Source organism: Apodemus sylvaticus, chromosome 4 (assembly GCF_947179515.1).
Source record: "Apodemus sylvaticus chromosome 4, mApoSyl1.1, whole genome shotgun sequence".
Lineage (NCBI taxonomy): Eukaryota > Metazoa > Chordata > Mammalia > Rodentia > Muridae > Apodemus > Apodemus sylvaticus.
Window position 1 is genome coordinate 77,268,258 of NC_067475.1, and position 12,998 is coordinate 77,281,255.

The window sequence follows — 12,998 nt, forward strand, 5'->3', positions numbered from 1 at the left end:
TTGGATACATATTATTAGATAGATAAAATACATAAAGCAAATCCTAAGTCAAGTCTCAATCTTGGTTTGCTTGTTCTGTTTTTTTTGAGAGAGGGTTTCTCTATGTAGTCCTGGTTGTCCTAGACTCACTCTGTAGACCAGACTGGCCTCAAACTCAAGAGATCTGCCTGCTAGGTGCTTAACTAAAGACATGTGCCAGTATGCCTGGAATCCAATATTTTTTAAAGCACTATCTGAAGCTTCTAAGTATGAAACTTTTAACTGTTAGGAGATTATTAAAAATTGAACACCAGTGCTCGCTTCGGCAGCACATATACTAAAATTGGAACGATACAGAGAAGATTAGCATGGCCCCTGCGCAAGGATGGCACGCAAATTCGTGAAGCGTTCCATATTTTTTTTAAAAGATTTATTTATTTATTATTATATGTAAGTACACTGTAGCTGTCTTCAGACACTCCAGAAGAGGGTGTCAGTTCTCATTATGGATAGCTTGTGAGCCACCATGTGGTTGCTGGGATTTGAACTCAGGACCTTCGGAAGAGCAGTCGGTGCTCTTAACCACTGAGCCATCTCTCCAGCCCCCGCGTTCCATATTTTTAAATTAAAAAAAAAAAAAATTGAACACCAATTATATCCTTCAATCTGGCATATTCAGAGAAGTTATAAAGGCCTCAAATCTTTGGGGTTTTTGTTGTTGTTGTTATTGTTTTGGTAGCCCTGGCTGGCCTTATATATGCACGACCATGGCCCGGGTTAAAACTCCTAATTTATTTCAAAAATTTAAGAATTTTCCCCAATTAGTGGTATTGAAACAACAAAAACAGAGGGTCTTATGTTACAAACTTCACCTTCCATATTTTCTTTTCATTCTTTTAAAAAATTACTTTATTCTGTGTGCACCTATATACATATGTTTACTACATACATGCCTCCTGCCCTCAGAGGTCTGAAGGGGTTGAACTCCCGAAATTGGAGGTACAGATGGTTGTGAATTACAAATGGTACAGGCACTAGGAACTCAACCCAGGTCCTCTACCAGGGAACAAGAACTCTTAACTAATAAGGCACCTTATTAAACAAGTGGCCTTGTTTTTATTCATATCAAAGAGATCATGCCTCTCCTTATTCTTTTGTTTTGTTTTTTGAGACAGGGTTTCTCTGTATCACCCTGGCTGTCCTGTAACTCACTCTGCAGACCAGGCTGGTCTTGAATTCATCACTTGTCTCTGCCTCCCAAGTGCGGGGTATTAAAGGTGTGTGTCATCACTGCCCAGCTCCTTAGTTTATTCTTACAGAACACTTTGTGGGAAAAAGAGATGCTATTAAACTCAATGCCCACAAAGTGTAATGTATTTTATTTTGTAAGTTCATTATCCACAAATAAAATTAAATGAAACGGTTGTGTTTTCAGGGCTATAAGACCTTTTTGGAGGGCAATATTTGGAACTGATTCTAGCACCTTACACAGGTTAAGTAAGCACTGTATTCTGAGCTACATGATCCATCCCATATTCTGACTTTTGAATAAATATAATTAAACAGCATTGCCAGCTTGTCAAATGTATCTATGAAGGATGTGCTAGAGCTTAGTTTGGGATATGGAAAAAAAAAATCTATCTAGTATGTGTGTCACATGTTCACATTCATCCATACCATCCCTCCTAAAGGATGTAAGGTTGATCTACTTATATAACATTTCTCCAAATCTACATGTAGCTTCCAAATAAGTCTCTTTCATGTTCACTAAGGAAATTGTCTGAAGTTTTTAAATACTATTACCAAGAGTAATTACTTCAAGTTTTTTGTTTGGTGGGATTTTATTGCTGTTGTCATTTTAGGTGTTTTTTTTTAAAAAAGAGTTCTGGGCCAATACTATCAAAATAAAGAAAGAAACACATGTAAGGCATTAACTATTCCTTCCTTCTCTCTCATCCATTAGTCTAATTTGTTAAAGATCGGGCTTTGGATACTAATCCAGGATAAAAGTCAGGAAGGTCAAATAAAATGAATAATGAGTTAATTCTTACTTTTATCAACTATTTCTAAACTATTGATAAACTTGGTATCCTTAAAACTAGGGGTGTCTATATTCTGATTCAACTATCAGACTGATTTAAGCCTCAGTTAGTTCTGGGTTCTTTTCTTCAATTTACATTTTGACAGACGCCAGAAAAGGGGCCTGTGAAACTTGTGTGTGTGTGTTCACGTGTATGCGTGTAAGAGAGAGAGAGAGAGAGAGAGAGAGAGAGAGAGAGAGAATAGGAATGAACACATGTATACAAAGGAATCTGTATGTAGGAACTGAAGAAAGTGGTACAGACAGAGTAAGAATTGCAGGGACCACATGTGTATAATGTTCCTTTTGACAAAAGAAAAGCCAGGTCCATGAAATAGAATCCAAGAACTATGACAAATAGATCCTAAATTCCTAAGAATGATGTGAAGGAAAGACTTTTTTGTTTTGTTTTGTTTTTTGAGACAGGGTTTCTCTGTGTAGGCCCGGTTGTTCTGAAACTTGCTCTGTACACCAGGCTAGCCTTGAACTCAGAGATACACTTGCCTTTGCCTCCTGAGTGCTGGGATTAAAGGCATGCGCCGCCACCACCTGGCTGATGCCAATTTCTTTGCTTTAATCCTAAAGCCATCTTAGGAGGAAGGAAAAAAACAAAGAAATATTATTAATTGGGTTAGAATCTAATGCCACCTTATTTTAGAAATGACGTCTTTTAAGAAGAAAGAAAAGTCTGCACAGGTGCCTAGAAAGACTAGGAGAGGGGTGCTGGATCCCTTAGAACTGGAATTATAGGTGGTGTGAACTATTTGATGTGGGAACTAGGATTTGAAGTCCAGGGCACCAAACACTATAATTTATTTTGTCACCTCTATGGCCCCTAGAAATAATCATTTTATCTTAAGAACAATGACTTTCTTTATGAGCTACTAGCTTCATATGGAAAGAAGAGAAACTCATGGTCAATTCAAGCCAGAAGACACAGATCTTCTTTCAAGAAGCTTTAGAAAGTCATCATGTGGCAACTTATATGTAACCCCAGCACTGACATGCCCAGGCAAGAAGACAGCCATAAACTCAAGACCAGCATGACTATAGTATGAGACCCTGTTGCAAAACAACAAAATACAAAAATAGGTAGCTTTAAGATGAAAAGCACTGTCCTCTCATTGAAATTCAGCTTATTTTAAGAAGACCCTATTCCTGGAGGCAGCTAAACTGCTCCATACCTCCGTCTGGCACTCATATCCACAGGCTCATCATTGATGTTTTCTTTGCCGGGTCTTCCAGCAGTCCTGTTGTCTCCATGAGGCCTGAGATTTCCATTAAGCTTCTCTTCATAACCCTTGACACCACTGCCATCTTGCTTGGTAGGTAACTCATGTGGCACCTCAAGATTTGCCAAATCTTTTCTTTTGAGCAGTGCCAACATTTTCAGCCGTTCCATGGCCTCATGCCCCTCCATTTTCAGTCGTTTTGCCAGGACATCATCTCGCTCATCTGCTGGGTCCAAACTCCTCTTCAAAAGATTCAGGCGAAGAGCATCTTCTGTCATTCTATCCATCCTATGAAATGAAAGATCAGAATTAAGTTCCTTTTTAAGAATTCGAATTGAAACACTGAGGTAAAGAAAAAATATTTTATGTAACATACATTTAAACTTACAGATAACAGAGCTAACTCCTAATGCTATTACTGTCCAACGATATCTATATTAATATTTCTCCAGTCAACTGCAGCAATAAAAACAAACTTCAAATTTACCATAGTCTCCAAAGGTCTTTAATTACAAAAGGTACCCCAAATCAAACACTATACTCATGTGGATGGTTCTTTAAAAACAATCAAAAACATTCATAGTGGAGGTGATAGAACTTGCCTAAAATCACAAAACTTTGGAGTCTGAGTCAGGAGGATGTAGAATTTAAAGATAGTCTGAGCTATAAGGCCAGGTGGTGTATATAATTAAACAAACAACTGGGCTGGAGAAGTGATTCAAAGTACTTGCTACTGTTGTAGAAGACTGGGTGGAGTACAACTCCCAGAACGCACATGGCAGCTTACAAACATCCATAAAACTCCAGTTCCAGGGAATCCAGAGCCCTCTTGGGCCTCTGTAGACATCAGGCACATATTCAGTATGTATATTCATTGTGTGTGTCTATGTGTATATATACATATAAATATTTGCTGTATACACACACACACATATATACATATATACACATACTGAATGAGTACCTGATGCCTACATATATACACAAAATTTTAAAAAATAAACTAAAACAACAGAAAATTGTGCCAGCAAGATGACTGGCAAAGTAGGAAAAGGTGCTTGCTGCCAAGTTTGATGAGCCAAGTTCAATCTTAGAGCTCCATGGTAGAAGGAGACAATCAATTCCTAAAGTTGTCCTCTGACCTCCAAATGAATGCTATGGCACATGCAACTTCTCGAAACAAATAATAAATATAATATATATTATTTTATTTTTGAGAAAGCCTCCCCACATAGTCCTGGAACTCAGTATGTAGACTAGGAGGGCCTTGAACTCAGAGATCTGCCTGCCTCTGTCTTCCCCAGTGCTGAGATTAAATCACTTTACTAAACCAGCACAATTCACAACTACATTTTAAATATTGTCCCTTCTACTCACAGATAAGTGTGGTCCTCATCTGGCATTGAGGAAACTTCTCTTTGCAACAGACAACAACCATTTCAAGCCAGGCGGTGGTGGCGCACACCTGTAATCTCAGCACTCTGGGAGGCAGAGGCAGGTGGATTTCTGAGTTCGAGGCCAGCCTGGCCTACAGAGTGAGCTCCAAGACAGCCAGGGCTATACAGAGAAACCCTGTCTCAAAAAAACCAAATCCAAAAAACAAAATCAAAACAAAACAAAAAGACACCAAAAGTTAAGAGACTACCTGTATACTGTTTTCCATTCTAATTCAGATTGAGAAATTCAGCCACCTAAAAGCAAAGACAATCTTCTTTGACTTCCTTGACTTAAAAACCCTTTTCTGCCCAGCAGTAGTGGTACAGGCCTTTAAACCCAGCATTCAGGAGGAAGAGGCAGATAGAAGCCTGAGTTCCAAGTCAGCCAGGGACACACACACACACACACACACACACTCAAGTTTCTCTCTCTCTCCTCCCTCCCTCCCTCTCTCTCTCTCTCTCTCTCTCTCTCTCTCTCTCTCTCTCTCTCTCATCCCTTTCCTTGAGTTACAATTTTTTTTTTTACAATTTTTTTTTTTTGTTGTTTTTTTTTGGATTTGGTTTTTTCGAGACAGGGTTTCTCTGTATAGCCCTGGCTGTCCTGGAGCTCACTCTGTAGACCAGGCTGGCCTCGAACTCAGAAATCCACCTGCCTCTGCCTCCCAGAGTGCTGGGATTACAGGCGTGAGCCACCACCGCCCGGCCTCTTGAGTTACATTTTTGATCATGCTGTTTTATCACAGCAATAGAAACCCTAAGACAGTACTATATAAAATTAATATGCACAATGAAAACTAAAACAACAGCATCTAAGTCACTAAACACTATAAAATCTATTGAACATGAGTGAGAAAATATTAGCCTGGCTGTATCATTACTAGCAGCCATCTTTTGACCAAGAGAGAAAGCAGCCTACTAGTGATAAAGCAGACACTGGGTACTATAGAACATAGTGACTGGAGCTGATTATATAGCCATGTCAACATATCAAAGTACCTTGAAGCTAATCCTTGCATTCTTATTACAGTGACCAATAAATTATTTAAATATTTAAGCTACTGTTAGCTGGTGTTAGCTGTTTGTACCTAAACAAAGCATTCTAATAGAGATCTGCTAAAACTGGCACCATGAAATCAAGGTGAGGATATTAAAAAATAGCTGCATTATGTGGCATATTAGCAAAAGACTCACAGCTTAGGCCTACACTAGGTGCTTATTTGAACAGGCATAGGAGGCAATTGAAGTAATACGTTAAGTATGAATCAAACTACTGAAAAAGAATATATAGTTAGAAAGAAAGGGACCAGGCTAAAACCTCAATTTAAGGGTTAAATTATAGGAAATGAGTCAGAAAGCAAGAAAGAACTTGCCATGTTAACAAGGTAAAGTGACAAAGGAAAATAATTAATGGTGTCAAACAAATGCAACAAAAGGACTAGAGAGACAGCACAGCCAGTAAAAACAAATGCTTGTTGGCTAAACCTAACAACCTGAGTTTGACCCCTGGAATGCATGTAAAAATGTCAAATTTTTAGACATTTAGACATGCCCCATTAGATGGGACATACACTTGTAAACTCCAAACTCCTAAGGAAAGAGATGGGAGGAGGGGCAAGGAGAACTGTCCAGAAGCCCACAGGCCAGCTAGCCTGCATCAGACTGTAAATAACAGGAGACCCTGCCTGAAACAAGATCCCCAGTGGTGACAACTGATTCCTGACTTCTGATCTCCATAAACACCACTCACACAAATCATATACACACTACACATGCAAGCATAGATACTTCTAAATACTCTAAGCACAATACTCTAAGATACTTCTAAAAATAAAATTTTTAGAAGTTTAAAACAAATGTAGCTGCGTAGTTCACAGCTAGCCTGAGATACATGAAACAGAAAACAGAACAAGCTAGGTAAGATGGCAAACACCTTTAATTCTAGCACTAGCACTAGGAAAGTAGAGCAGAGGCAGGTGAATTTAGGAGTAAGGCCAACTTAATCTTCATACTAAATTCCAACTCAGAGCAGCATAGTGAGGATCCTGTCTCAAAAACAAAACACTAAACAACCACCACATTCTGCAATTCTGTCCAAAATGACATAAGAGGAAACAGAGTTACATACTATTTGATCTAAAACTACATCTTAAACAGGGTTTTCAAGGTACTAGACACCAAGCAACAAATGTCAGTGTAAACGAAAAAGCAAATTTGTAAACAAAAATCAGTAGTTGCTTCTAGTACAACTACTGTTAATGAGTAAAGGGTTTCTGTTCAGTTTGATGACATGTTCTGAATCTGTAATAAGGGATTATAAAACTCTGTGACTATACTAAATCAGATAAACTGTAAACCTCAGTTCTTATTGATTTTAAACACTTTACACACACACACACACACACACACACACACACACACACACACACACAGCTGAGCCATCTCTCCAGCACTCTCAGTTTTTAATTAGAAGTTCTGCAGCTTCAGAGAAAGCTCAGCAGTTAAGAGTTCTTACTACTCTTCCAGAGGATCTAGGTTCAATTCCCAGCAACCACATGGCAGCTTACAGCTGTCTATATCTCCTGTTATATGGGAGTTACATATATATGTAGTGGTAAATACACATATATGCAGGCAAAACGTACATAGAGCTGGGCGTGGTGGTGCACGCCCATAATTCCAGCACTTGGGAGGCAGAGGCAGGCTGATTTCTGAGTTCGAGGCCAGCCTGGTCTACAGAGTAAGTTCCAGGACAGCCAGAGCTACACAGAGAAACCCTGTCTCAAACAAACACAAACAAACAAACAAACAAACAAACAAACAAACAAAAGCATCGTATCCCTCTAGAACTGGAGTTATAGGCATTTGAGAGGCACCCATGTGGATGATGGGAATCAAATCTATTTATTTATAAGAAACAGCGGTGGGGGTATCTAAACCTATGAGCCACTGCCTCTCTAGTCCCGTATATTATCCACAAATTCTGTTGGCTGGTGAACCCCAACAAAAATGAATTTTTAAAAATGTTTATAAGGGGGCTGGGATGATGGTTTGGCAGTTATGATACTTAACTGCTCTTCCATGCTAGCTTGCAACTCTGGTTCTAGAAAATGCCCTTTCTGGACCCTTCTAGAGATGGATATACATACATAGGCATGCATGCATATACATAAATCTTTTTTATTTAATAAAGGAAAATATGTTAGTAGCAGGAAAGATAGAAATTACTAGCATGGCAGAGTAGGTGTGGTGGTGTAAACTGCAATTTCAGGATTCAAGAAACAGAACTGAGAGGATGAAGAGTTCAAGGCCAATTTGGGCTTATAGCCTGAAGAACTGACTCAAAAAAAAAAAAAATCCAAAGTCCAAGAGCAACTTTTGTTTTGTTTTGGGATTCGGGTTTTTTTTTTTTAGAGACAGGTTTCTCTGTATAGCCCTGGCTGTCCTGGAACTTACTCTGTAGACCAGGCTGTCCTCGAACTCAGAAATCTGCCTGCCTCTGCCTCCCAGAGTGCTGGGATTACAGGTGTGCACCACCACCGCCCGGCCCAAAGAGCAATTTTTATGCAGTTCAACATATATATGAAACCCACAGATCCAAGAATTTCAACAACCTCAAGCACAAGGAAAGACAAGGAAAGTACTCGGTTTACATGTATGTACTAACTCACCTAGTTCAATAAATAAACAAATAGATTAATGTAATCTTAGAAATACATGTATCATCTTGGGGCTGGAGAAATGACTCTGTGGGTAAAATACTTGTTGTGCAACATGAAGACCTGAGCTGGGATTCCTCTTACCTATATTAAAAAGACAGGTATGGGAGCTGCCTGCGCCCCCTCCCCTTGGATGTGGCTGAACTGAATCATGCAGGTGAGAAACTCTGCAGGATCCTTGGTCTTGAGCATCTGAGCACTCTTCAAGTCTCCAATTAAATGTAAAAATTGGCCTCCAATAAAATAACATTGCAAAAAATGGGAAAGAAACAGAATGGAAAGAGTGAAAAAGTTGAAGAGGCAGAGCCTGAAGAATTTGTGGTAGAAAAAGTACTGAACTGTTGTGTGGAAGGGGCTCACAGAAGCTGATAGTACTTGGGAACCAGAAGAAAATTTAGATGGTCCAGAATTAATTGAAGCCATTTCTTAATTCTCAAAAAGCCAGTAAAGAAAAAGATGGTACAAAAAGGAATCTGCATCTAACAGTGAATGTGATGATAGCAAATCAAAGAAGAGAGATGCAGCTCACAAACCAAGGGGCTTTGCCAGAGGTCTTGATCCTAAACAAATAATTGGTGGCACAGACAGCAGTGGAGAATTAATGTTTCTCACGAAATGGAAGGACTCACTTGGTGCTGGCAAAGGAGGCGAATATGAAATGTCCTCAGATTGTCATTGCCTTCTACAAGGAGAGGCTGACTTGGCATTCTTTTTGTTTGTTTGTTTGTTCGTTTGTTTCCGAGACAAGGTTTCTCTGTATAGCCCCGGCTGAACTCACTCGGTAGACCAGGCTGGCCTCAAACTCAGAAATTCACCTGCCTCTGCCTCCCAAGTGCTGGGATTAAGGGCGTGTGCCACCACCACCCAGCCTTGACTTGGCATTCTTGACCCAAAGATGAAGCACAATAATGGCTTGGTTATTTACACATACATACACACGCACAAGCACACTAATCTGGATCTTGGGTTTTGAATTACTAATGTGAAAAAAATAGCATTCTAAGGAAAATCGAGTTTGATATGCTGGTTTTGAAAGTACAGACAGTAGTTGGGATATTTTTGGTTTTTGTTCTGCATCAAAAGGCACTGATTCCTTTGAGCAAATAAGAGCTTTCTGCAATTGCTTCCTTTAACAATAGAATATTTGATACCACGTTATATTTCCTCAGCTTTGAAGAATAGCTTTTCTTAAATGCTGGGGAGATTTTACAGTCATTACTCAAGTCAGAACTTATTTTTAACTGGGACACAGAAGGACCATTCTGGGTTTTTATTTGTTTATTTGTATGTGGTATATGCATAAAACACTTATATAACTTGTTTGTCTTGTCTTGTTTTTAATACTCAAAAGAACTGAAGATGAAAACACAAGTTGATGAGATTTCCTCATTGTGAACATTTTCCTGAAACCATAACCTTTCATATTAAGCAGATTCTGCAATTTATTGGATAGTTTAAAAGCAACCACAACAGAATTGATATATTATCACATTAATGCAGTGGTTTATTTACAGAATGTTGTCCACTTTCCCTTCAGAAAATGAAATTAAACAAAGTAGCAGTATGATTTAATAATAAGACTTGGGTGAGTGTGGTGGCGTACACCTTTAATCCCAGCACTCTAGAGACAGATGGAGCTCTGATTTAAGAGCTGGTCTACAGAGGTAGGTCCAGGTCAGCCAGTCTGTGTAAAGGTTCCTCTGGCGAACCATTCATTCCTTTGTAGAAAGTTAAAGTCTATACTAAAAGGTTATGATTCATGGAATCTTTTTAATGTGGAAACAGAATCATGGTTGGATCGGACATTGGCAATTTAAGACCTGCTGACTAAGTGAGTGAACAATATTTGCTAGTATCAATTAATGACCTGCATGCTTTTTCTTTACTCTGACTTTACTCTGGTAGGATCAATCTTTTCAGTATTTAGATTCTGGTTCAATGAGCCAGAAAAGTAACTCTGCAGTATCAGAATGTCATCCAACTATATATTTATTGTAAATAATGGTGAACAGTGGTCAATAAATAGTTTTATAGTCCTTTATGTGGTGAACAACAACAACAACAACAACAAAAGACAGGTATGACAACAAACATCTATAACCCCACTGTGAAGGGAGGTATGTGAAGGGAGGCAGATCCTGGGGGCTTGCAGGCCTGCTAACTCAGGATGAACTGGTAAGCTCCAGATCTAGCCAGACTGCCCTACCTTAAAAATAAAGGCTGGCAATATTACTCAGCTGTGAAAACCTAACCTGAATTCAATCTCTAGAACCCTTGTAAAGATAGAAGGAGAAAACCAAATACTGAAAGTTTTGCACTCACATTTATATTCCCACCATGGCAGGAGAACCCACATTCACATATCATGTCTACCCATGACTATTAAAAAGGGGGAGGGGGGTAGAGAGAGCTCAGCAGTTAAAAACACTCTTCCAGAGGACCATGAAGATCACAACTATCTGTAACTCCAGTCCCAAAATATCCAATGCCATCTTCTGGCTTCCTCGGACACTGCATATACATGGTAGACATCCATGCAGACCCTAACACACACATAGAGAAAATTGAAATAACAATAAGGCAGAGAACTATTAAAGAAGACATCTGCATCAACTTCTGAACTCTATACATGCAGCATGTACTCGTAACCAGTGAGGCACCTCTCCGGACCTCAATTTGTTGCTATTTTTATCATTATCAATGCTGATAATGAATACCACTTCATAGAAATATACAGCACAAAATGTTAAAGGTATGAATATGGCTATTTCATAAACTGCTAGAAATTTTGACCTAATCACAAGTAAAATTCACTTACTTTTAAAAGAATATTCCTTTGTTTTATATCTATATGTAAGTACCTGCATATATGTGAATATGTATACACACAGACACAGACAAGTGTCCACTGAATATATACCTTGTGCTCATGGAGTACAGAAGAGGGTGTCAGACCCCTGAAACTGGAGTCATAGGTGTCATATGGGTGCTGGCAACAGAACCTAGATCCTCTGCAAGAGTGTGTGCTCTTAACAGTTATCTCTTCAGTTTCCACTTAACAATAGTTAATTAAACTCAAATCAAACCAAACAGAAATTTTTAAAACAGAAATTCTGGGCTCTGGAGAGATGGCTCAGTGGTTAAGAGCACTGACTGCTCTTCCAAAAGTCCTGAGTTCAAATCCCAGCAACCACATGGTGGCTCATAACCATCCATAACAAAATCTGACTCCCTCTTCTGGAGTGTCTGAAGATAGGTACAGTGTAATTTATTATTTATAATAAATAAATAAATCGTAAAAAAAAAACAAAACAGAAATTCTAGGTTACTCATGGTAACTGATACCTTTAATCCCAAAGCTAGAAGGCAAAACCAGATGGACCTCTATTTTAGGTTAACCTGTTCTATACAAGTCAGACAGAGCTACACAGTGAGACCCTATCTCAATAAAAGTAAATATAAAAAAAAAGTTCTAAGCAAGATTTAGTAGTCCCTATTTGTAATCTCAAACAGGTAAAAAGGATAAGCAATTCAATACTAGCTCTGACTACAGACAAAGTTCAAACCCAGCATTACCTACAGAAGCCCATAACTCAAATCAATCAGTAAAAATAAAAAATGGCAACACAGAGATATACCAGCTTGAAGATGCAGGTAGATCTCTGTGAACTTGAGACCAGCTTGAATTCCTCACTATTATATAGGAAGACCCTGTCTCAGAAAAAAAAAAAAAAGGAAATATTAAAAGTAATATTTGTAAACAGGGCAAAAAACTGTATGTACAGTAAAAGCAGTGCAGGTCAGACGCACGCCAGTGGTCATGACAACGAAGCAGTTTAATGAGCACATGTTGCTCAGAACGAAGGTGACAGTGAAGGTGCAGAGTGCATTACAAGCAATGCTGCCAAAACCACCTCAAGATTATTGAGTTTAACTTTTGATATTCACATGTTCAGAACCTTTACCTTTGTCAGATTCATCCTTGTAAATGTATACATACATCCTAGGTATAGAGGACCCTTCATGACCTAGTCCCAATTTACTTTTTTAACTATGCTACTCTTATTCCTACATGTATTTTATAACAGAATAAATCAACTATCTATAGTTGACATATCCTTTCATGCTTAAAACCTGTTCTTAGACTCAGTGAAACAGTATTCGGCAAAACCAGAACGGGGAAGTGGGAAGGGGTGGGAGGGAGGACAGGGGAAGAGAAGGGGGCTTACGGGACTTTCGGGGAGTGGGGGGGCTAGAAAAGGGGAAATCATTTGAAATGTAAATAAATTATATCGAATAAAAAAAATTAAAAAAAACAAAAACAAAAACCTGTTCTTGGCATATGTTTAAACACAGTAAGTCCTTTTGCCTTAAGGCTACAATATAAAGATAGGCAAGAGAGAAAGTTCATTTGTTGAAGTACTTACAGGAAAAAAAAAATAAGTTCAATCCTCAGAACCTTCAAAACAAAATGAACAAACAAATATAGTTAGCTATGGTGATATGTGACAGTAATGCCAGGGCTGTTCCAGGCCAGCGAGAAACCCTGTCT

At 38.7% G+C, this 12,998-nt stretch overlaps 1 protein-coding gene, 1 non-coding gene and 1 pseudogene across 4 annotated transcripts in view; 2 read left to right on the forward strand and 1 right to left on the reverse strand.

Moving 5' to 3' along the window:
* The window catches only part of Gatad2b (GATA zinc finger domain containing 2B), a 75,702-nt gene that overhangs the window by 17,990 nt on the left and 44,714 nt on the right, over positions 1 to 12,998 (reverse strand). For 2 of the 3 annotated variants that reach the window (XM_052179928.1, XM_052179927.1), the window contains exons 1-2: positions 4,669 to 4,689; positions 3,244 to 3,579 (exon numbers count right to left, since the gene is read on the reverse strand). In XM_052179928.1, coding sequence (XP_052035888.1) covers positions 3,244 to 3,578 — 335 coding nt within the window. In that variant the 5' untranslated portion in view covers position 3,579; positions 4,669 to 4,689. Of the gene's footprint in view, positions 1 to 3,243; positions 3,580 to 4,668; positions 4,690 to 12,998 lie in introns of those variants that run through there. The other variant, XM_052179929.1, reaches the window with a different exon arrangement.
* On the forward strand, positions 293 to 399 carry LOC127683787 (U6 spliceosomal RNA). Its single transcript, XR_007977592.1, has one exon. It is a non-coding gene; the product is annotated as a U6 spliceosomal RNA (small nuclear RNA).
* Positions 8,681 to 9,433, forward strand: LOC127683067 (chromobox protein homolog 3-like; annotated as a pseudogene).